This window comes from Melanostigma gelatinosum, assembly GCF_949748355.1.
Source record: "Melanostigma gelatinosum genome assembly, chromosome: 11".
Taxonomy (NCBI): Eukaryota; Metazoa; Chordata; class Actinopteri; order Perciformes; family Zoarcidae; genus Melanostigma; species Melanostigma gelatinosum.
This window is the reverse complement of record NC_136644.1, coordinates 21,281,671-21,306,302: the sequence shown is the minus strand read 5'-3', so window position 1 is coordinate 21,306,302 and position 24,632 is coordinate 21,281,671. Positions and strand designations below refer to the sequence as shown.

General features: G+C 46.3%; 1 protein-coding gene across 2 annotated transcripts in view; it reads right to left on the bottom strand.

Moving 5' to 3' along the window:
* Positions 1-6,374: 6,374 nt before the first annotated feature.
* Positions 6,375-24,632, bottom strand: part of fat1a (FAT atypical cadherin 1a) — a 67,438-nt gene continuing 49,180 nt past the window's right edge. The window contains exons 13-29 of one of the 2 annotated variants that reach the window (XM_079279481.1): positions 23,846-24,079; positions 19,990-20,376; positions 19,110-19,324; positions 18,096-18,233; positions 17,756-17,899; positions 16,605-16,802; positions 15,312-15,908; positions 14,861-15,083; positions 14,642-14,773; positions 14,348-14,505; positions 13,052-13,520; positions 12,141-12,294; positions 11,810-11,920; positions 11,066-11,709; positions 10,175-10,312; positions 8,321-8,356; positions 6,375-7,599 (exon numbers count right to left, since the gene is read on the bottom strand). In XM_079279481.1, the coding sequence (XP_079135607.1) occupies positions 6,929-7,599; positions 8,321-8,356; positions 10,175-10,312; positions 11,066-11,709; positions 11,810-11,920; positions 12,141-12,294; positions 13,052-13,520; positions 14,348-14,505; positions 14,642-14,773; positions 14,861-15,083; positions 15,312-15,908; positions 16,605-16,802; positions 17,756-17,899; positions 18,096-18,233; positions 19,110-19,324; positions 19,990-20,376; positions 23,846-24,079 (4,649 nt within the window). In that variant the 3' untranslated portion in view covers positions 6,375-6,928. The remainder of the gene's footprint in view (positions 7,600-8,320; positions 8,357-10,174; positions 10,313-11,065; positions 11,710-11,809; positions 11,921-12,140; positions 12,295-13,051; positions 13,521-14,347; positions 14,506-14,641; positions 14,774-14,860; positions 15,084-15,311; positions 15,909-16,604; positions 16,803-17,755; positions 17,900-18,095; positions 18,234-19,109; positions 19,325-19,989; positions 20,377-23,845; positions 24,080-24,632) is intronic. The other variant, XM_079279482.1, reaches the window with a different exon arrangement.

Below are 24,632 nucleotides of genomic sequence, written 5' to 3'. Positions count from 1 at the left end.
TCATTCAGCTCTCTGTCATTCGTGCATGCTTCACTGATTTTCAAGTGCAGTGTAATTCAGTGATGAAGCCCCGACTTCATCCCTTTTCTGTGCTTCACAACGTTATTATGTAACTACTCAACAACATCCCCAAAAGTCATTAGCCGAGCTCATCCCGAGCTGCCTTCTCCTTCCTTCATCCTCGACCTCGTTGCCTCGTGTCATTTTAAGACGCAAGGAGCTCATCATTGGAAAAGATTTGTGAATTGTATTCATGCAAAAATAGGATCATCACCTCTCCGTCCATCCTTCTCACTGATTTGCGCAGCACACGCTGTGTTCTTTAGTGCATGAAAACACGCACACACAATAGTTATGATGAAAGCAGTTAGTGAGACAGTGCAGCAGACAGGACACAGTAACTGCGGACCGGGAGAGAGAAAAGGAAGGCCATTCCTTTTCAGCTACTTCATCAGAGCTGCAAATACTTAATTGTGGATCTTTATTTTACTGGAAATGTATTAAATATCATGTCTGAGATCATTAACAGGGAATTGGTAATTGCCTCAATTAAACCCAGTCTCCCCCGTTGCATTGTGGGAGTCTTCACTCACGAACACTGTGGAGACTCCTGGCACCATACGTCAAACAAACATTTACTGCGTCACTCGTTATTTATATATTTGACATTTTGTCAATGGGATAAAACCACGTTTGCACATGTGGAAACAGCAGCTCAGCTCCCGGCATGTGGGTGAGTAGTTCCCATGGCAGCAGCTGACTGATGTTTTGGGGCCAGCATTGCTAGGAAACACGCTCGTCAACTGCTGCCGACTGCACACCGAGGCCCCGGAGCCTGAGCTGTGATTCCCACTATTTCACGAGGCAGCAGAGGTCCCTGTCCTGCCCCTCAGTGGTGGAATGAATTGACTCTCACGAGAACCCTGTGATCCACAGATGTATGAATGTTATCAAAGCAAAAACTCTTTCTCTTGGTAATTACAGTAATACATTTTGACCTAATGAATAAGTGCACAAGTTAAACCAAAAAACAAGAATAAATTCAGATGCACTCTTTATTGTCCTCTAGAGGACATTTGTTTTCACAGTCTGTACTCAGAAATAAAATAAAAAAGCAAGAACATAACAAGTTGATTTCAGTGAGCCCAGGCTATATAGAGCAGCACAAAACTCCACCTAAAGCCTGTTTTGTTTTTTGGGCTGATTGGTTGTCTGTATCTGCGGCCAAAGGGGCGGAAGGTGAAGTATGGGTTGAGGGAGTATACGCTGGTGTAGAGTGATGTTCCAGCAAAAATGACTCGACTTTAAATCAAGCACGCCAAAATATTTCTTCCTGTAAATGCGTAGGCTATATATAGCTGAGGGTTCCTGTATCAACCCTGTCCACGAGTCCGATGAATTATGGAAGCGCTTTATAAATCAGTCATTTTTATTGTAGAGGAGCAAGCGGAGAACATGTAACCCATGCCCAGACAGGTAATGATCAGGCATCTGAGAGGGGGGAGAGACATATCTGCAGGGGATTCAGGACAATGCTCCGGCACCGGACGCACCTATGAACGCTTGCTTTATGCCACATTGTCATTTGCTGCTTTAGTAGAACATGAGAGGTAAAAAATGTATGAAACAGAAGGGCTATTTGTATTTTAAGCCACTTATGCTTCTTTGAATTTAAAGTGATTTGAACTGACAGTTATAAAAAAAAAAAAGGAGAAATGGAGGTCCAATCAAGCTTCTTCACTTCGTGAGCTGAATTAAAGAGACAATCGAAGAAGAGAGAGAGAGAGAGAGAGAGAGAGAGAGAGAGAGAGAGAGAGAGAGAGACGGTAGGAGGAGATGTGCGGTACATCAAACACAGACACGGGTTCAAGAGAGGCGTGATGAGTTGTTGTTTGGAAGGACGGGGGAGAAAAAAGAGAAAGGGAGTTTGTGGGGGAGGGAAAGGGCAGATGCAGCCCGTGATGAAGACAGGAGGGTGCCGAGAGGAACCCCCCACGACACACACACACACACACACACACACACACTCTTTTTTGCCACCAAAATGAAGGAGAGCAGACAGAAGTAATGTAATGAGTGTGGCCTCGACACAGCCCCGGCATGTCTCTGGTCTGCTTCACTGGCCATCACTACAACCCACAGAGAAACAAGAGTGTTTGTTTTTATCTGCAGTTTGCTTCCTCCTTCTCTCCTCCATCACCACTCGGCCGGTTGCCATGACAACAGCGGAGCTCCACCCAGGAAAGAGATGTCTATGCGAGTAGAAAGAGGATCATTGGGGTCAGCGTTATTGGACGTCAAACGTTGCTCGAGGTGTTGGCAAATCTGAAATGGCCCAAGTTGGCAAGTCTCCAAGCACAAGCCGATGCCCACCGCCTGATGATGTCTGGATGACATCATTCCTCCTCCGGGCTCTAATTCTCATGAGTGACTGGGCAGATTTCACTTCTCAGACTTTCTGTAGACATGTTTAAACAGCACGACGACTTCTTTTTAAAATCACCCTCACCGTTTCTCCCAGACACGTCTGTTTGATTGGACTTGATATTTGACGTGTTTCATGTTTGCATTTTGTCTGAGGAACCTCAACTTGCGTCTATAAACAGTCTTGTGCACACATTCTGTGCAAACAGCGAATCATAGTTTGAAGTGTGAAAAACTGATCTCGCCGTGACTGCTTTAACTTTCTGCGTGAACAAGTTTTGCAAAGTACACGAATGGCATACATTCAACAAAAAAAAAGAAAAAAAAAAGGTATATGAACCTATTTTTTTATTTGTTTAAAAAATGTGGTTGTTTGGCTTTAAAGGCAGAAGCCAGTATTATCACTAGAGGGAGCAGTGTGGGGGAAGTTTACATCATGTACTCACTGATCCATGAATCAACGTTCTAGGACTGATTTGTGTTCCTTCATCCAGCCAGAAGGATCCACTGAGTGAAATCATTTGATGAGACTCAACGCGTCTCTCACTGGCTCTCAGAGCCTCCCTGCCCTCCCTCTGCTCATATGAGTGGTGGTGTGCAGCCATCTTGTGGTTCTCACACAGTATTACAGACTCTCAGGCTCCCAAGTAAAGAGCTAACAAGCACAACCCCTGAAGCGGAACACCTCTTTTCCCCACAGTACTGCATTCAGGATTCCATAGTGTGAATAATGCATTAATGGGTATGCAAATCTTAATTTATTTAATGGAAGAACATCTGGTGCCATTTCCAGAGTTAATTGGATCCACCAAGCATGAGATTAAGCAGCACATGAATGCTCGCAGAGTGATTCGAATACCAACCGCTGCTGGAGTTTGGTGTGTCCGTTCGCAGGTTCGTTCCACATGTGAAATCCGAGCGCTGTTTCTGAAAATGCTTTTCATTCTGCAACCCCAACGAAGAAGGACTTGTCCATTCCCACGAATCGGTTTCAGTATGGGGTAAAAAACGCACAGTCACATGATCTAATCGGTCCAAAACCAAGTGTTCTGCTTTTAAAACTTAACAAGATTTGATTTGGGTTTGGTCAAAATAAAGACACCTGACCTGACCAATGTGCACTGGCGATTGTGAAAACTTAATTTGCCTCATGTCGGTCCTCATGCTGCATAGAATGCTTATTTTAATTAGGGATACCCAAATGTATGAGGAAGAGATGAGAGGATGCTTACAGTGAGCGTGTAGCTGGACCCAGGAGACCGTTCGCTTAGTTAATGCTACAGACCAGAAGGAGGGGAAACTGTTAGCTTTCTGTGATTGAGTTGTACTGTGTCTGCGTACAATTGTCCACACCTGCAAACAGTACTCTAGTACACACGAACCACACTCGAGACCACCTTTTAATCAAACTCACTGGACTTTGGAGTCACGTGTACTCGGATCTGATTCCTGATGTGAAAGCCTCCTATGCATATTTTCCAAAACTGTGAACTGTTCCTTTAAACCTGCAGGCTTGGCGATTATCAGAGACTGAGAGATTGATGACACTTTATTAAAGTCTTACCAACATGTATAACTGCAGATTAAAGGCTTATTATAAAAAGGGAGCCAGCCAGTAATCCATCAAGTCTGCTGCTGAAGCCCCCACTGGATGTGTGCAATTTGAAAATGTCCAACGTCGATGTCCCCAAGTGGCACGATCACAAAAGACAGAGCAGAACCGCTATTTTCATAATGTGATTGTTGTAGAGTCATGAGAGTACTCAGTTCATGGGAGAGATTCACACACATGCATTTGACACAAAACGACAACACAAAAGTTAATTTAAGGCATTGATGAATTCGTCGATAATTACTTCGAAACTCAACAAGTATGTCTCATTGTCGAGATTGTATTCAGTGTTTTAGTCACGTTGGTGTGAGGATTCATTAGAGAGGCTGAGGAGAGGTATGTCTTGACAATAGTCAGCCAAACACAGCAGATATGGAGCGACTCTGCGGCCATGTCTGAAGGTGAAAAGGCCACCGCTCACTGTCGAGCCCAGGAGGAAGAACAGTCGGCTCCACAGTGAGAAAAAAAAACACAGAGCTCAGACTGTGCAGTGGTGCACCGACCCTGCACAGAGTTACCAGGGTCATGTTAGTTTACCATCAGTGTGCGAGACAACCGGGGTTCTTGATACAGGCAGCCGCAGGGAGTCAAAGAAGGGGAGGCGTCAGACTGTACGATGGCCTGGAGAGTTCACCAGTTTATCACCATTAGCTACGGCTTCCCCTTAACTTCTGAAGCTTTGGCTTTGTTTAAATCAGCGCATTCAGGAAGTATTCAGTCCCCTTCAATTTATTTTTTTACGATTTGGTATATTTCAGCCTTAATGATGATGAATGACTTAATGAGTTCTTCCAGTCCCTCACTGGAAACCTAGCTCTACAGTGTGAGGCTGCGTCCACACTGCTCCACCGGTGGGATGGTGTAGGCATTTTTGACTTGACCTGGGGAAAGCACAGGTGTAAATAATGACATTAACGATGGCTGAATTACATTCAGCTGCTTTCAGAGCCATCGTTAGTGTTGTTGGTAACAGCTGTGCATACTGTGCCGGTGACGACGCTGGTTTCCTCCAGACGTCGGGCCGAACAGTTTAATCTCGGTCTCGTCAAACCAGAGAATCTTTGCCTCGAGACAGTCTCTCGCCTCTGAGCTCTGCGGCCGGCTCCGTCTCCCTCACGGTTCGGCTTCCGCTCTGACGTGCTGTGCCATCTGTGAGACCTTACACAGACAGGTCTGTGCCTCTCTAAAGCATGTCCAATCAATTGAATTGACCCCAGGTGGGCTGCAATCAGGGTGTCGAAACATCTCAAAGGTGATCAAGAGAAATGAGACGCACCTGGGCTGAACTTCAACAGGGTCAAATACTACGTTAAAGACCGATGTCTAAAATGTGTTTTTTTATTTGTCATTATGGGGCATTACGTGCAGACTGAAATAATTTAAACTGAATACTTCTGATACTTTCTGTATGCACACTATATACTCAGGATCAGCTTCCTCCAAAGCTTCACTGAAGCTTACAAACACTGAAAACCAAGACTCTTTGTGTTTAATTGCTGCAGCATTCCATTCAAATCTAAATATTCCAGATGTTCTCTGTCCTATTTTAAACACAGCCTGACATATTTGGGATATATATCTGTGAAAACGTTGGGATCTCCACAAGAATAAAAGAAAGTTTTGAGTATTGTCACAGTGTTGGCTGCATGCCATGCATTTGTAATGACTGACCCATTGGCCACTGCTTTGTTGCTCTTAAAAATGTAATTGTTACTGTATATACCACTTTTAAATATGTCATTTATCACATATATTGCATTTCATTGTTGGGCTGCAACTGCATGTTATTTCCCCCCTATATTTTTTAATATAGCACACTTTAGTCTGCCAATAATCTTCTCAAATCGTCGAATAATCATGTTGTCTTTATCAAATAAAATAAAGTGACCTGCTAAACAGTTGAGTTTTTGCACAAACAAAACTAGCAACGAGTACATGATTACTACTGGGCTCTATTCGTGAATTCAGTTTGGAAATAATTGCACACAGACAGCCGAGGTATTTTTTAGGAATAATTTATTGCCGGTAGGAAAGCGTGAGCTTGTGGCAGTATTCAATAAAAACCTTAACAAGACCATAGCATTGCTCACACACACACAGACACCTGAAAAAGTCACGTGTCCATGGATAACTCTGCACTATAAATATATTGGGTCCCATTTTCTTGGTGGAAAAATAAAGAGGTTCCAAAGTCAAAATTTACAAACAAATAAAAACAAGAATATGCAGTCGTTCATTGAAGACCCTTTTTGAAATGAGCAGGAGACAATACACTTTACGAGTACACTGTGTTTGGAAAAGCCACGCTCTTTTCTTCTTTCTTTTTTAACGTTTCCTCTTTTTGTTTTGTGAATGTAAGCACAGTAAGGCTGATAATGTCACACCATTTAACTCTTTTTTTTTTTTGTTGTTGAAAATAAAAGCATAGAATATCTACAAAACCTAGTCAACTTTGAAATCAAAACTGTACATTTAAATTTACATTGAAAATGAGGACTTGTATAAAAACATTTTGCTTGGTTGTATTTATAGAAACGGATATTCTTTTCTTTTTTTTTTCTCATGATGCTTTTCTTGTTTTACATTGAAATGTTGACCCTTCAGACAATCCACTTCCTGTGTATGATGACAGTTACTTAAAGCAATGGCCCTGCCAACTCAAAGGGGCAGGAGTTGGACTGAGCAGATGTTAAGATGCTACAGAGTGTCTCCTATAGCTTCATGAGATCTTCTCAGCCGATCGGCCTTCACAACCAGTCTCAACAACCCCTGTGTTTGGACTCAATTAATCGTGTGTGTGTCAATGTGTGTGTGTGTGTTTAGTGAGGGTGGTGTGTGTGTGAGGGGTAAGATGTGGCTGTGGGGTTCAGGCACTTTTGTTTGGATCCAGTGTCAGACTTCAGTGTGCTGTTGGGAGTCGAGCGCCGGGATGACCAGCCGCTCGAAGTGGCCCTCGTCGCCGCTCTCGTAGTCGCTTATCATCACCTCGGACTCCTCGCAGCACGCGGACATGTCCGAGCAGGACGCTGTGGACGTGTACAGAGACATGGACATGTTGTCCAGAGCTGAGGAGTCAAAGTCCCGACTACAACCTAAAGGGTAGCCCCCTCTGTAGCCACCGGCGCCCATGGTGGAAGCTGGGGTGGTGGCGCCTGAGGTGGAAGTACCACCGTGGCCCTCGGTGTCGGCCCCGTCGCTTGAGTAGGAGTGCTGTGGCAGGTACTGGTTAAGGCTGTAGAGCTGCGGCAGGGCCGGGCGCTGGCGGATCCCGGCCGGGCTACTCGGACCACTCGCAGAGTGGTCAAAATCTCTGCCCATGGGCCGCAGCGTGTCGCCGTACTCCGGCAAAGGTGGGGGCGGCAGGTCGTCGTTTGCATGGAAGTCCTCCGGCGGCGGAGGGAAGTCGCTCTCAATGTCGAAGCCGCCGGGATAGTAGTCGGTGTCGATGGCACTCGGGTCACTGTACAGAGGGGCGGGCGACTCCACAACCTCATACTGTGGAAACTCCTGGATTCCAGGAAGTTGAACACTTGGCATCCAATCAGATGTGTCCCAGTGATATCCTGTTTGATAAGGAAAAGCCCAAACACACCCATTAGTATTCTGCACCAAAGCTCACATACAGTTAATCACATTCACCGTATGACAACATGTTAATGTTAAATACCCACACCATGCAACAACAACACGTCACACCGACACAGTGAGCTGTTCATTAATAAACACTTGACTTGACACCACTTTGTGAGAGCAACTTTTTAAACACACTGCAGACACATTCACATATTTAAAGACACAGTGGAATAAAAAAAGAATTCATCAAGATCTGTTCCTGTCTATCTGTACAATTTGTACTGTTATCTCTTGTATGCCAAAATATGTGCAAACAAAACTTTAGTTTTGAATATTTTTTATAGAAAATCCCTTTTTTTTTTCTTCCTCAAAATGTTAAAAAGTCATTCTATTTTTAAAAAATGTCACTTTTGTGTGATGTAACTTTCAAGATAACGAAAGCACTTAAACATAAAGTTAGTTATAGTTACTGAGCAAAACCTTTGATCATATAATGCTCGGATTCAAGTTTCCTTTAATGTTACCACGGCATCGAAACCATGCACGGGATAAATACTTAATAAATAATCCTACGGAGCTCAGTGTCGGAGCAGGTTTAACCCCCTCCTCATTAAGCTGCGGGGTTAGTGGTGGTTAACATTTAGAGGGCGGGATCGTGGGGGGGGGGGGCACACCAATGCACATCAGGCAAACAAAGATGTAAAAAGTCACCTCTTGGGTTGTTGAGATCATGAGCCAAAAAAGACTCTTTATATGAGGCGAGAAAGGAGGAGAAAGAGAGAAAGAAGTCACATTAAAACCTGAGAAGAAAGCACAATGGGCTAAGAACACGGATGAAAGGAGGGCAATGGAACACTGACAGACGTACCAATGATGAAGAGAGTGACGGGTTCATTAATGGACAACAGCTCTGCCATTCTCTTAAACCGACTCCTCGAGGTGTGTAATCAGAAAGTTGGCAAAGATCAATACTGTGACTTGAAGGCAAAAAACGTCTATTTGCATATCTCTTTAATTAGCAGCCGGATCTTAAAAAGTAGCGCCCACGTCAGGGCTGGATGAGGTTCGTCAGTGTATGATAATGGCAGCTCTATGAAACCTGCACTTCACATCCCAACACCGAGGACACAACTACTGGCAGATGGAAGCAATGAAAGAGTACCTTCTCCTTCCGCCGTGTCAACAGCAGAGTTGACACGGTGGATTACAGTCACGATGGAGGCTTGTGAGAGGCGGCAGGGGGAAGAGCGGGTGGAAGAGATTCAGTACGAATGCCGTAATATCATAAAAAGGAACAAAAAAAAACAAAACAATGGAGTGCATGGTGGTGGGAGTGATGGCAACACAAGCGACACTTCCCAAAAGAACGTCGTTGCTGGACAGTGCTTTTTCTGTTAACACTGAATGTTGGGGGGGGGGGGGGGGGGTTCATGGCTGGGCACAAGACGATGGCTGAAGGCGACACAGTGGGCGGGGGGGGGGGGGGGGGGGGTCTGGTCTTGTTTGTGCAAGATAACACACAACAACAACAACATACTGAGATGCTACGGGGTGCCATTGACAGTACAGATGGAAGAATCTGTGAAATTCTCCGGGGGATAAAAAAAAACACATTTCCAACCCTAACACAGAGAAAAGCCTCCGCGTGTTCAGAAAAGCAAACTGAGGAAATGAGGAAACAGAAATGGCTTGTTCGGGAATGAATCAATTTCCAATTGAGGATAGAGAGGGAAGGGTTTGATGACTTATGAGCAGCACAGTCCTCATCATGATAGCCCAGTGATGACTGAAGGGTAATAAGTGAGATACGAAGAGGAAATAACAGGAGAACATAACGTGTGTGTACCCTTGTGATGTGTTCCTTGGTGTTCGCTTTGAGCGTCTGTTTGTAGCTACATGTTGAAAAAAAGGAGAGACAAACAAAAAGAGAAGAAATGGCATGCTTGTAAATAAAAAAGAAGAAAGAAAATGCAGACGTCTGTCAAAGTCAAAGACCTTGTGAGTGATTTTCAAACGTAACATAAGTGCTTTCTGAGTAAGTCATCAAACTCCCTTTGAACACCGGTAAACTGAGAGTCGGGAGATTAGAAAACAGGGTCAGAATGTGTGTATATATATATATACTACATATATATATATATATATATAGAATCTCGGGAGAACTCCACAGTACAAGTTGTTGTGATTGCTTACGTCTGTACCGGTTGTGATTGAGGACTTACAGGCTGGACCTCCCTAATTAAAACCTTGTTCTGGATCTGTGGACTGATTTGATCCATATGGGAGCTGAAGCCCCGCAGCAAAAAGAAAAGAGAAGAGAACACGTGACCCCAGAGCCGCCATTTGGGCCGAAAAGAGACAGAGTGAGCATCGAAATCAACACGGCGCCGCGAGACAAAGGGAACTGTTGCGAAACCCTGCAGGCTCATCAGACAAAAGGGGGAAATAAAGTCATCACAAGTGCAAAATGGCATCTCATACATGTACGGGTTATAAAATATGGCATTTTTCAAACTGTTCTGTCTTGTTAGTTCGACACATTTAACATGGTGGATGGCAACATACCGTTGTCATCGCAGGACTCTGACTGGAAGGAGCTGAGGGACTGGACCTCAGACATGCTGCCCCTGGTGTTGTAGGGGTGACAGGCGCTGTCCTCCACAGGCTTCTTGGTCAGACACGGATCCAAGTCCACCACTTTAGCTGGAAGAGGAAGCACAATTTGTTAAAAGCAGCTTTTGAACAGACAAAACAACAACACCAACTTTATGTTGGATGTTGCTGCTTTTGATTTGATAGTTTTCTACATTTAAATCGACGAAAACCAGCACGAAACGTATCTATTTCTGGTGTCAATGTGTACAGAAATATGGCAAATATATGCAAAATCAAATAAAATACTGGAAGGGCACTTGGAGAGCGCTAAGGCCGTTTTCCGTAAGTGAAACATCGCGCTTATATCCGCCCCCTGATTTATTACTTTTTATAAAAAGCGGGACGGTAGTCTTTCCGTAATCCTGCGGACAAAAAACAAACAGCACCGAAGACACAGCGTCCTTGGAGGAGGTAATGATAAAATGTTCCATGAACTCTTATTATCGTGCATCGAAACAGAATTTGATAGCAAGTTTCCTGGCAAGAACTGCATAATTTGGTACAAATGTTGGAGAAAATGGAGAAAAACGTAAAGCCAAACGAGTAATTAACTGAAATAATTGAACTAGAAGTGCACCGTTGCCTTTACGTTTTGCTATTATTACTAATAAATGACATCATCCTTTCCAGGAAACGTCCAAGAACATTATTAGGTAATTATGGACCCATCAAGTTGCATTACCCAGAATTTCACTCAGTGAAGTCTTGATCATTGTTGAATAAATGTCATAACCGTGGTCAGCTGAAAGCTGAAAGCAACGCGGGCCTCAGCACCGCTACGTAACGCTGTCGAGAACTTACCATCATAATCGTAGTCCCAGTTTGGCTTCTGGATGGAGTCACTGTCGGAGATGGAGTTGGAGGGAGGGGGAGGGGGGAGGTTGGGCGCCACACTGCACACGGCCACGGTCTTGCGGTGTCCGTGCACGGAGTCCGGGTTGAAGGTGCTGAACTCCGGGTGCTCGGGGATGGCCGAGCCCTCGAACGAGTTCCTGTCCAGGTTGTTCCTCGAGTCGCTCGGGATGCTGGGAGTGTAGGAGATGGGCCTCACGGGGACCTGAGGCGGGATGTCGGAGTAGATGTTCTTGTTGAGCTTGGCGTCAAAGTAAGGTCTCTGGAGGAAGGAGTGAGGCACGCTCGAGCCTCCGAGACGTTTGTCGTCGTTGCCGCTCTTCGACTTTCTGCGACAAGCCTTCTTGCGGATGATGATGAAGAGGAGGACCAGGATGAAGATGCTGGACACGAAGACCACGATGCCGATCACCTCCTCCAGGCCGATGTTCCAGGAGGTGGAGACGAACTCATTGCGGACCTCGGCGCGGAGTTCACACACCTGCCCGCTGAAACCCAGCGAGCAGTTGCAGTTGTAGGAGCCGTATGTGTTCTGGCACTGGCCGCCGTTGGCGCAGGGGCTCTTGATGCACTCGTCGACATCGTTCAGGCACCTGGACAGCACATCGGAATTCAGTGATTCAGTGTAATCAACTGCTGATGCAAAATATCAGACTCTAGCTGGAGATATTTCAACACGTAAGATGGACACACCTGTCTCCCTGGAAGCCTGGTTCACACTCACACACTGGACCATCCAGACTGTCGATACATTTCCCGCTGTTTTGACACGGGTTGTCTCTGCAGTACGGCCCCAACTGGCACCTGAATTCAAAACAAGTTTGCTTAAGAAACCTCAAAAAACATATGAAGGCTCCTTCGCTTCTAAAGTAATGGATACGACAATGAGGGGTATAAAAATGTTTGCCGTTGTCGAGCTTTGTACCCTACTCATCATCATTCCATGCCAAATCGTTCTTCCCATATGGCACCAATGATGCATGCTTGTGTAAACTAAAGCCCAAACAGAAGAAGGCGGTCCTACCTTTGTCCTGAGTACTGCCCTCTGCACTGGCAGTAGAAGTCGTCGGTGCGAGGAACACAGGTGCCCCCGTACAGGCAGGGGTTGGAGGCACAGGGGCTTATGCCAATCTCACAGTGGGTGCCCATGAAAGAGGCTGGACACTTACAGAAGTAGCCTGCGGAATTCATGTAAAAAAAAAAAAAAAAATAACCTCATGAAGACGATGACATTATTAAACTGCTGTTGATTCTCAAACCAGTTTGGAGAGAATCACTGGGGGTGAGTTGTCTCATAATAAAACAGGTAAAGGTCAGCCATGCATAAAGGCTGAGGGGCGGGGGGGGGGGGGGGGGGGGAATACAAAATGAGCACTTTACTTTAATGGCTCACTTGTTCAACTCTGCATAATTACAATGGGTGTGCTTACTACACTGTCTGGAGTTCTTTCTTTAATTTGAGCTGATGTTACTGAAATTCGACACGTCTTGCAAAAAAAACCCACCTTCCAGGGACGGTGAGGGATTGTGCCCCCTGAACCGCTGGCAGGTTTTCAATGTGAAACGGATGCAGAAGTGTCGAGTTTGCATTAACAGCAAACGGCACAAGCAGGAACACGTCAGAAAACAAGGAGAGGTCTCGCAAAACTATGATAAAAGACTTCGGCCTCTCATAGCCTCTCTTGAATAATTAAACAGTTATCAATAAATAATCAATTCTTCAGTTGCTACACCTGTTTGCAAGTGGCAGACAGGAAGCTATGAAATACATAATCAGCTTAGCAGTAAGGGCACAATTTAAACTTCTCGTAAGCTAAGAACATGTACAGGTACTCGGGTAGTACGTCACACAAAGAAAGGAAACTTGAAATGTATTTAACAAAAGCAACTCCAGTGCAAATCTGATTCAAATGAGACGAGCAGGACATTACACACCTCCATTAGGCAGCGAGGTGCAGCTCCCTCCGTTGGTGCAGGGGTTGCTGGAACAGGTCTCAACGAGTGCGAGTGCGCAGCCTGGGCTCACGTCCACCACGTCCTCCAGCACGGCGTGGGCCCGGCTGGCTTTGGTGTTGAGGGGCAGCTCCTGGCCGTTCAGGGCGATGGCCTCCAGGCAGCCGCGGAGCCCGTTGGTGACGGGCAGGCTGCGCCCGTGGCGGGCCGCGGCGAGCTGGCGGACGAGACCGCCGAAGTAAATGGTGTTGTCGAGGTTGAGGGTCCGCAGGGTGCCCGGCGCCGTGCCCGAGGCGGCGTGCACCCGGTCCAGCACGAGCTTGGCGTAGTTGCCGTCCACCTCCAGTGTGAGCGCGTGCCACTCCCCGTCGTTGACCTGAGCGCTGTGCACCGACACGAGGCCGGGGCCGCTGCCGCAGTCGAACTTGTACTGCAGGCGGCCGTTCACGATCTAGCAAGAGCCACGAAATGAGTTCGAACATGATAAAGATCCGCGTGTACCAGACTCGGGGAGCTTACTCATCCCATCTTTGTTTCAACCTTTTTTCGATTTCGCTCCACAAGATTAAAACTTGGGAAGAAAAAAACGTGATCAAATCACCAAGCCCGGTATAAATCGATGTGTGACACTGTCATTAATCACTCCCTATCAGAAAGCACAATGTGCGTCAATGCATTGCCATGCCATGACTCCAGCTTATCTGAATGACCAGCTACACTCGCTTTGCAGGAAAACATCTTCATACAACAGTCTAACTTCTGTTCATGCCTCGAAATAACACAAGCGGCAGTTAAAAGCCTTTAAACAACAAGTCCCTCTTAGCCAGCCAGGTCTGCCATGCAGACTGCTGTACCAGACAGACCCTGAAAGGAATGTGTGGAGAACTGCATTCTGTTTCCCTCCCAGTACTGAAATAGCTCTTGTGTGTGTGCGACTTTTTGTTTCTTCAACCCACCACTACATTCCCATCGTCCCTCATGTGAAAGGGGCTTTTAAAATGCCTTTTTGAACCCTTCAGCGCAGTTGATTGGCACACATGGCTGGGTGGTCTCGTGGGAGTGCGGGTCAATTTTTGTGTTTATTAAGCCCTTCTGATATGGAAATGCCGGGCTTTAATACAGAGACAAGCTCAGAAATGCAGACGGACAGTCAGTCTAGACTTAATTATGATAAGCGAGGTTGTCATTTCAGTTTGAAAGACGCCGAAGGAATAAATGGCTGAGTAATGAGGCTGGACAAACACGTTTACACACACACACACACACACACACACACACCTCAAGGATGCTGTAGTCGGTTCCTTTGGCATACATGACGGTGGCGTGGCTGGAGAAGGTCCTCAGCCGCAGAGACAGCTTCATCAACTCCTTGTTCTCATTCTCCATCAGACGGTATTTCACATAGCCGCTGCCGCTGAACGTCAGCGAGTGGCCGTCTGACATGAAGCAACAGACGTGTGTCAAGAAGAGGTGGGACAAACACGCACCATAGATCACAAGTGGATGAAGCTGGAGACGGGTGAAGGACGAAAAACATCTGGGGGACAATGATCAAGAGGTGGGTTGTCTTACCGGAGCATTTTCCCTTTTTGAGCTCTGGACACACACAGCTGTACGCGGTATCTCTGGGATCTGCCACACACTCCATACCCTCAGGACAGGGGCTGTTCTCGCACAGGTTGTTCACCACGGGACATCTGCCACCTAAATGCCAACACACTTCCTCTCAGACTGGGCGATTCTAACAGACGGTAAATGTGAATCTGAGTGTACGCGGTGCAGTCGGCGTACCGTCGCACTGGCAGGTGGCGTCCCTCAGGTGTCGCGGGGTGACGAAGCTGAGGCGAGCCGTGCTGTAGGTGGACACGGCGGTCTTGTCCAGCGAGATGACCTCATCGCAGAAGCTTAAGGGGCAGTCCAGACCGGCACACAGCTTCTGCACCACCCGCGCGATGCGAACCCCCGTCATCTCCTCGATCACAGCTGCCGAGGAGTTCAACTTGTGGAAGACGACCTGAAGGACAATTGAGACATGAACATCATGCTTTTCTCTTTCTTTATCTTTGGGTTTTGGACTGTTGGTCGGACAAAATAAGTGATTTGAAGACGTCACCGTGGGCATCTTTCTTAAATGTCTTTATGGACTAAATAATGAACAGATCAATGATAGTTAGTTGCAGCCCAAAGACAAAACAACAGTTTGGCACCATCAGCTGGAAAATGTAATCATGGCAGCTCTTACCTCCTGAGATTGGTATGGACTGCCAGATCTCTCCAGAGCCAGCAGCACATCCAGATCTCCCTGCTCTGTAGGCTGCAGGCTCACGAGCTGGACTTCACTCCTCCTGACGCCAGCGATGTTTCTCAGCGCCCGCTGGAAGTTGCGCCAATAGTCCCCAATAAACTCTTCGGGGGCGATATTCGCAAAGCGCACCGCAATAGAGTTGTCCAGCGCCTGGCGAGTCGCCTGCCTCACGTGCACGGTGACGTCGGCCGCCGCGGTGAAGCGCCCGTCGGTCACCGTCACGTTGAGAGGGTAGTGGCCCACGTCGAGAGGCCGCAGGGCGACCACCTTTCCGTCGGAGGCGGAAACCGAGAACAGGGCGCCGCTGTCGTCGGAGGCCGCGGGGGACGGCGGGCCGAGGCTGTAAGCGAGCGTGTCGTAAATGTCTTGGTCGGTGGCGTGGATCTTGCCCAGGACTCCTCCGGGGTATTCGTCGCCAGCGGTGGTCACGAAGATGTCAAGCGGGAGTACGGCGGGAGGGTAGATGCTCTCCTCGATTATGCGCACGCTGATGAAGGCGGCGGAAAAGAGCTGAGGCTTGCCACTGTCCGACACCTGAACAACGAGAAAGGAGACACATGTATGAGGAAATATTGGGCACTGGAAGCTCTATTTTTCCAACAGCAGAGGGCAGTCAAGCGCTTTCACTGATCTCCCCAAGTTGGCGGCATCTACACACTGAAGGTGCACTGGATGTTGAAGCCAACAATACCTCTGAAGATCGTGCATTTTAACAGTCACACTTTCACACGGATGGTCATCAGTTCTGCACGAAGACTATTACTCAAATCTGAGTGTGCATCTCGCTTAACAAGACATCACACTTACATTTCAAATCCCATCTGCCCACTCGCTTTTTTCTCCCCTGTTCTTTCCTCTAAGGTGACACATCAACACCCGGCAGCGCGCGTGATCATGCAAACCTAAATGTCTGTGATTTACAATTCTCCTGTGAGATGCACTCTGATGCAGCAGCTTTACTGCATGCCTGCTTTAAATTCAGCATCTTACACACAGCGGCTTTTTCGTGGTGAAAAGCATTATTTTGAACATATTTAAAAGGTTCAAGATGGAGAGATGAACATTGGCTAATTGGGCGGGGGGGGTGCAGGAGATAGCAATGAGTGAGCATGACAGAGAAAAAGTACAGAAAGGGAAAAGAGGGAAGACAAATAGATCAGGCTGCTGTGGCTTGACGGTTAAATCAATACAACCTCTCAACTGTGGTTTCTCCTCTGTGCTGTGACTCACCTGTGCTTGAAGTAGGTAGTGTTCTTTACTTTTCCTATCCAGCGCCCCCGCGGCCACTAGAGCTCCCTGCTGATCGATGTGGAACGCGTCGCCCTCGTTCCCGTCCACGACGGCGAAGGTGAAAGGTGGGCCGTTGTGGGAAGCGTCCCGGTCGGTGACGGTGAGTTGAAGAACACTTGTGCCCTTTGGTCGGTTCTCCTGTGGGATACAAGAGGGGAAATGTGTAACGCTCGCGATGAGAGGTGGAGGTGGTTCACCTGGCGTCTCTTCAGCTCTATAATGTTTGACAGTGTCATGTTTTTCAGGAGTTGGGATATACACCCAGAGAACACCGCTGATGTGAGAGAAAACGTTCCGGTGACTGCCTGAAACTGTATTTTAGACGTCATTTGATCCATTGCTGATATAAAAAAACTGATTATAGCCACTTTAAAGTCTTCCGTTATGAACTCGGTGCTGGGACTTGTCAGTTGTGCTTGTCCAACAGCCGGTCCACGATGTTGTGGCAAGGCTTCTGATGAGTCCCGGTGAAAGGAACCATGTTCGTTTTACAATTAAGGCTTTGCCTGAAGTGTCTGTTGGCTCGTCCTCACTCAAAACTCACTTTCACAAGTGTTAAAGAAACTACTCTGGATATTCCTGGTGGTGTATCGTGTGTGCGTGTGCCCCGTGTTTCTTTCTTGTTCTGCTTTAGTGTGATTTTGTGCTTCACTTTGATCGAGGATCCATAGTTAGTCAAAATAAAGCCAGTCAGAGACAAAACAATGTTCAATTCTGAAGTGCTTTTTTTTTTTTTTTACAGTTTTCTAAACAGACATGAAAATTGGAAACGAATCATCTTACATCCTACCTTTTGGAATCATGATTTTTTTTTGATCTCCCAAAATGGAACAGAGATGCACCTCTGTTCCTTCTTCTCACTCTCACACGTCTTCCATTTACACCAGTCAATCATCAGCTCAGTATCCTCTCTGCATCACTCCTGCCTTTCAGCCTTTCCTTTCCATCCCTTATCTGAATTCTTATACTTAGGATGCAGCCTCTGTCTTTTTGCACCTCCCCCCTCTCTTTATTCCTTTCCATCTGCCTCGTTCTCATGCTCTCCGTCTCTAATCAGCCGCACACACTGACCCCTCTCCTCCCTCTCTCACCTGGATGATGAGGCTGTAGTTGGCCTGGGAGAAAAGCGGCGGGTTGTCATTGACGTCCGAGATGTCTATGTTGATCACGGCGCTGCTGGAAAGAGGGGGCGACCCGTTGTCTGAGGCCACCACCATCAGAGTGTACCCTGAAGTCTGGGAAAGGGAGGGAAAGAGTAAGCATTCGAAGGCAACGCTGCTTTTGAAAGCAATAATGTGGCTGAGGTCAGTAAACAAGCGTCCCTATTTGGCCTGACGTGACTCTTATTGGATTCTGCATAAAGTGCAATTAGTCCCTCAGTGGATTAAACTTGATGTGTACAGTCAGCATTGTATCTGCTGTTTCTCTTACTCGCTCTCTGTCCAGCTGGCGGGCAACTTTAAGCTCTCCTCTGACCGGATCGATGGTGAAGGGGCTGCCTTGGTTGCCGTCCACGATGGAGTAGCGCACGTGATCGAAGGAAGGCCCGTCGAGGTCCTCCGCCACCACCTTTTGGATCAATCAAACAATCGCAACAACGATCAATCAAACAATCCTTGAATGTGGCTTTCCAGGACAATTGAACGCCCTTGCTTGTTATGTCAACAATTTTATAGACAAAATGACTCATCTTTTATCGACCGTCCGATTAACCGATGATGCAAATGATCATTAGTGGCAGCCCTACCATTACAGCATCATACAGATGCATACATTTGTTTTTCTCTCCTGTGCACCCTTCTCCGAAACACACACAGTTACACACACACACACACACACACACACACAGTCTTAAAACCCTCCCAGGGTCACATATTGATAGGCATCCCCAGGGAAATGAACAGAGAGTGAGGAAGTGTGAGACAATGGCAGTTATTAAAATCAAATTTTGTGATAGATCATTTATAACCAGGTACATTAGACACACAGATAAATGGCCATACACAGAGGCCTTCTATGAGGAGGGACGAGAGAGTAGACAGAAATGGATGGAGGGAACATTTAACATGCAGAAGGTAGAGAATGCCTTATCTCGGAGAGAGGCTTAATGGGTCGAATGCCTTTCAATTAAACCGTTTGAGCATGTGTGTCAGATAATGCACGAGAACAGGGGTGCAGCGAGCATGAAGAACATTGGTCCTGATTTAGCTGTGCCACCAGATGGTGACTTGCCACACGTGCAGATATGTGATCGTGTATGCAGTGAGTAATGGGCAGAGAGGAGCGAGGCTGTGAGGGAATAAATTAAAGACGATGAGTGAGAAGGTGAGCAGTCTGGCAGATCTAGCCGGAGGAAAGTTAAGCGAGAGAGAGAGATACAAATGCTTTAATTAAGGGTCACTGCCCTTGCAACCAGTGTCTATTGTACGAGTAGTGTATTCCTACCGCCATCACAGTCTTTCCCAGCTCCGTGTCCTCGCTGACGACGGCCGTGTAGACGTCCTGGCTGAAGACAGGTCTGTTGTCGTTGACGTCAGTCAGGTTGACGTTCACGGTGGCCATGTCACTGAGCGGCGGTGAGCCTCCATCTGTGGCCTCTACGGTGATGTAGTATTCGTGGGAGACCTCGTAGTCCAACGGCTCAATCACAAAGATGTCACCTGGAGACGGCAAAGAGACAGCAGGACGTCAAGAGAGGGGACGGAGAGCTGGTGCCACGTCATGAACTCACACTACCAATTATTATCTAAAAGGGTAAAAAGAACACCTATGATACCACAACACACATTGTGCTTCTTTAGTCGTATGTGTTGTATTTGAAGCTGTTTTTTTGCAACGGGATAACCTACTAGTGAGTCATTCCTTCCCCAAGGCAATGTAGCATGATGCCATGATAATGTTAAGACAGGAATGCAGACTGTGTAGACTCCACAACAATTACATGGCCTGGGCAATGAAGCTCCTGATGTTTAACTCCCCGTGCCCCGAGGACGTCTCGGTGGAAACAAAAAATAATCAGCATTGTTGTGTCTCCTTGAAGCCAAAACAAACTGATAAACATATGTCCTTCCTGGCAAAAATCTTTAAAAAAATGAATTATTCAAAAACATTTTAGTTGACATCAATGTTTGCTTTGATGGCAGTCTGCAAAAGCTACCTTTAATCCCTGTGGTCACAGTGGAAATGTAACTTAATTTAGTAATAATTAGTAGTTTTGGAAGGATTGGAAGTAACACTTAAGTATTTGTTACACCACCAATAAGGAGAAAGCTAAGAGCACAGTCAAAGCTGAGCTAAAAGCCATGTATGAAATGCTCCCACGTACCGGTGTGTGGGTCCACGCTGAACATGCCGTGCTCGTTCCCACTGATGATGCCGTACGAGATCGCTCCGTTCGCCTCCGTGTCCCGGCTGGCCGCCTGCACCCTGAGCAGCTGTGAGCCCGCCGCCACGTCCTCCGGCACGGTGGCGGTGTATTCGCGGTGCTCGAACACCGGCGGGTTGTCGTTGATGTCCAGGACGGAGATCACCACCTGGCACAGCGAGGAGAGGCGCGGGGAGCCCCGGTCACTGGCGCGGGCCTTCAGCTGGTACGTCGACTGCACCTCGCGGTCCAGGGCGCGTTCCAGGCTCACTACGCCGCTGTGCTCGTCGATGGAGAAAAATCCATCAGCAGAATTGACCAACGAGTAGAGGATGTCGCTGTTAACACCTGGCATGACAGAAAAGGTAAGACAAAGTTCGGGTTTGTTTTGCAGTCTTTACATCATCATTCCCGTCTGTTAAGATGTGATACCTCTCAGTTTACAACCTGTCCCTGTACCCACATCTCAGCAATTTACCTGCTGAGTGAAATGTTATCTTCACACCATGAGATAAATAGCCACATCAACAGAAATACTCCTTTAAGTACAGGGCGTAACAAGCATATCGATTTGTATATTGATGTATTGATTCGTGAATGATTCAAATCGCCGCCCTCTCCTCTCATTCTGACACATCCATCTTTCATACAGCCTCTGATAAACAGGAGCTGTAAACGCCTTAATCCATGCCATCCTCATAACTCATGTCCTCCCACTAGCAGCACGCTCGCAGCAACAAGACTGAGACGGATCACGATAATAATCATAATGCCTTTCTGCAGGTGGCCCCCATTTGGAATACGCTATTATATTTCAATCTATCAGGTAAGTGCCCCCCCCCCCCCCCCCCCGTCCTCCGTGGATCTCATTATGATGCTGGAGAGTCCACCACGGGGAGCCCTGCTTATATAGTTTCCCATCACTTTTATCTGGTGTGATCATCCTTGAGACAGTTGCTTAATGGTAGTTAAGTGAATTGTGCCGACTCTCTATTGGCTAAATTGCCTGATGCAGGTAAGTCTATGGGTGTTTGCTCATCTCAGTCCCACGGCTGGAAAGTTTGTATCAAAGTCCACGAACAAATACGTAAGTGATTCAACCAGAAAATCATATTGTTTCTTCGTGTTGTGACAGAATATGTACCCATATACGCACAAGATTCCGATACCGTCGTGGTATAGATGACTCTCTGTGTCGTCTATAACACGGGTTCTCAACATTTCACAACTTAAGGTCAACTTCTGATTGATATAAATATCCCAAGGACCATCTTCCCAAATAAATGACAAAAACAAAAAAAAGGAAGCAAAAAACCTTGGCTGTAAATATGAGTTATGCTTCTGTCAGCTGTAATGGCAAAAAATAAATATTCTGCTAACCCTCAGCTATCACACTGCCTGCCATTGTGAATCCACATTCAATGCATTCTGGGTAATATTTCGTGATTGGTGTGGCGATATTTAAACGTAACTGGTCATCGTTTCCGCACTCGTGTGAATTCTTGAGCACATTAAAAAATATCTAGCGTTTCAAATTACCCAAACATTCCATTTAGGGTTCGGGCAGATGGCACTCTGAGTCCCACCAGTGGGCCCAATTTACAGAACATTTTAAATCCGTTTCAGACAGGATGTATCGATACACTATCGTCAAACAAAATGATCGCGATAGTAAGCTATATTGATATTTTTGCACAGCCCTAATTAGTTAACGATACAATTCTCCCAATTCATTGTCGATGGAGCAGTTCCACAATAGTTTTGGGAGAATTGTTCGTGTTGTGTCTTACGCCGTAGGAATAGCATGTATGCATTTTGAAAATGGGTGCAGTTCCCCTTTAAAGACAATGTTGTACAGCAAAGTATTAATGTAAATCTCTGTAATATTGTCAAACGGCAATTATTCTAAATTCACACTGATCTGAAAAGCAACAACAACAGATTTCATTTTGAGGACAGCTGGCACTTTAAGGCATCTTTCTCTACACTATTGGAGGCGAGATTGTCAAGAACATGTATGAATGTGGTGCAGCACCACGGTGGCAAAGCACAGCATTTTCAAATTCCTCCAGAATGAGGGATTGAAAGAAGAAAATAACAACGGCGAGGCAGTGCAGAGAGACACAGAGTGATAAAAGGATAAGGACAAATCATAGACGGAATGTGTACTCTCGTCATAACTGTAGTTTGTCAGATCACGGCCACCAGTCTGGATCTGTTTGTCAGTCTGGTTCTGAACTGTTAAGTGCTGCCCTTCCAGCGATTCTAACAGCAGGCTGAACTGAGGAGCAGCAATGTTGTTAAGTAGCAGACCGCCTTCCAGCCAAATGGGCAGGTGGATCTTTGAGGCAGTGGCACACAGCAGCCAGAGCCAAGAATGAATCCTGGCAGAGCTATGCACAGTCAAAAATCTCTATTCTCTTCGGAGGAGGCTTCACATTTTGACGTTTGCCTGCTAAGACAGTTGACTGAAGCCTGAGTGAACTGGGTCAAAGCTAAACACCAAATTCTTCTTGTACACTCTACTTAATGCTTGGGACTTGCCAGCTGCGCTTTAAGTTAGAACCTAAATAGAAAAAATAGTAGACAGGCACACACACACACACACACACACAAAAATCTCAATGTGTGTGATACCCACATGTGAGGGAAATACTAATCAAATCCCGCTCTGCTTTCACTCAGTGTAACTCTAAATAATTTTTGCCCCTGGCTAAACCTTTTTTTCTCCACCCCTCCTTCAAATACCCTTATCCTTGATATCCAAAATGTGAGCAAATGTTGTGCCAGTTAAGCCTCAGGGAAGACATGTCTTAATACCGGCGCTTTCCATTCACTATTTAAGGTTCCTCTCTGAGGGATCCAATTCTAGCTCTGTTTCGTCCTGTCAAGCTGTCAGTCCACCCAAAACGAGGGGACTGAAAAAAAAGGGGGAAATAGAAAGTGAAGGCGTCGAATGGCTTGTGTTCCACTAAACTAAAGGAGTAATCTGGAACGGCAGGTCCAATGGTTTCCTGGATAAAGTCTCGAGGAGCTTGAAATGACTGTTTAACTGCGTGGCGTGAGTTCTCAGTCTTAACCACACGCGAGCCTCTCGGTGGTCGGCAATGCTTGCTGAAAGGTGAAGAAGCCGCAGATAAATATGTGGCCCCGTGGCTTTGCAGCAGGCAAATGGAAAATTACAATCAGCCCTTTTTGAGAATTCAGCTTCAGAGAGAGAAATTGCATTAGAGTGTAATGGAGCTTTTAATTTGAGGGGTTGATCATTCATGAAATTCCACTTTTGTTATCCTTCCCTCTCGCCATTTAGTGTAATGACGTCGCATAAAGGAAAGATAATAACCCGTGCATCGCGAGTCAGCATTTGGCCAAGATGCATATGCATGCTGTATACTATGATGCTAAACCCCCTTTTAAAAGGTATTTGAATCAAAGGTGCTTTTTGTTTTTTATTCTGATCTTGAGTAATGCCTTTGATTTGTATTTTAAGCATGATGAGAGCTCTCAAAAGTGTATCCAACACATAGTTTTAACATTAAAAAGTGTCCAATCATGGCTTTTTTGACGACATATTTGGATTTATTTCAGACCCCTTTTATAGAGCTGCCATTTCAAAACAAGTCAACTACTCAAGTAACAAGCAACTCGTAAAGCTAACATTATCGAGCTAACTACAGCTGATAAGACCAGCAAAATGGAGGCGGGGCTTCGCCAAAGTTACAGTACTGGATTTACTTTACATTACATTTGTTTAAGTTAACGGACTGACTGTTTCTCGAACACACAGTCATGGAAACGTGACTGAGAATGAACTCACCAGAATCAATATCGTTGGCCAGCAGTTTCGCCACATATGTGCCCATCTCTGTGTTCTCGAAGACCGTGATGGTGTAGGGATCAGAGGAGAACTGAGGCGGGTTGTCGTTGACGTCTTCCACGGTGATGTGGACGTCGGCCTCGCAGTAGCGCCCTCCTCCGTCCACCGCCCGCACCCTGAACCTGTGCTCGTCCTGCTCCTCTCGGTCGAGGGGCTGCGAAGTCTTCAACTCCCCTGCAGGTAAGACAGAAGGCTTTTGAGCAAAACACACAAAACACACAAGACACTAGAAGGATTTCAAATGCTATTTAACGAACATAAAACACATTCAACATACAGACGGGGGTATCAGAAGACAAATCATGTACAGTATCCTCTAAAGCACTGGAACCCTCTTGTCTCCTGTCTGCTAACCAAATAATGCGAAAGCAGGAAGAATAGAGCAAAGAGAGTGGAAGGATGAAGGGAACCATCGGAGTTGGCAGCTAAGAGCAGCTTGGAAGTGTCCTGGGAGGTGAGGCAGCCAACATTACCACAACCTCTCTGGAAAACTCCAGAGCCTCTTGGCGGTCCTCATCTGCAATAATCCTACTTGTCTGCAGTGAAAAAACAACAACATCCCCTCTCCATAGCAGTAGCACTGCTGAATATTGACGGTTGCCAAAAGACAGCTGGATGGTATTGTTGACTCGGTTTCAGTCTCTCAGCATATAAAAAGCAGAGTTTTGCCATTACTTCAGGATTCTATGCATCAGCAGACATGTCGGATAGCTGTTTAAATCTACTG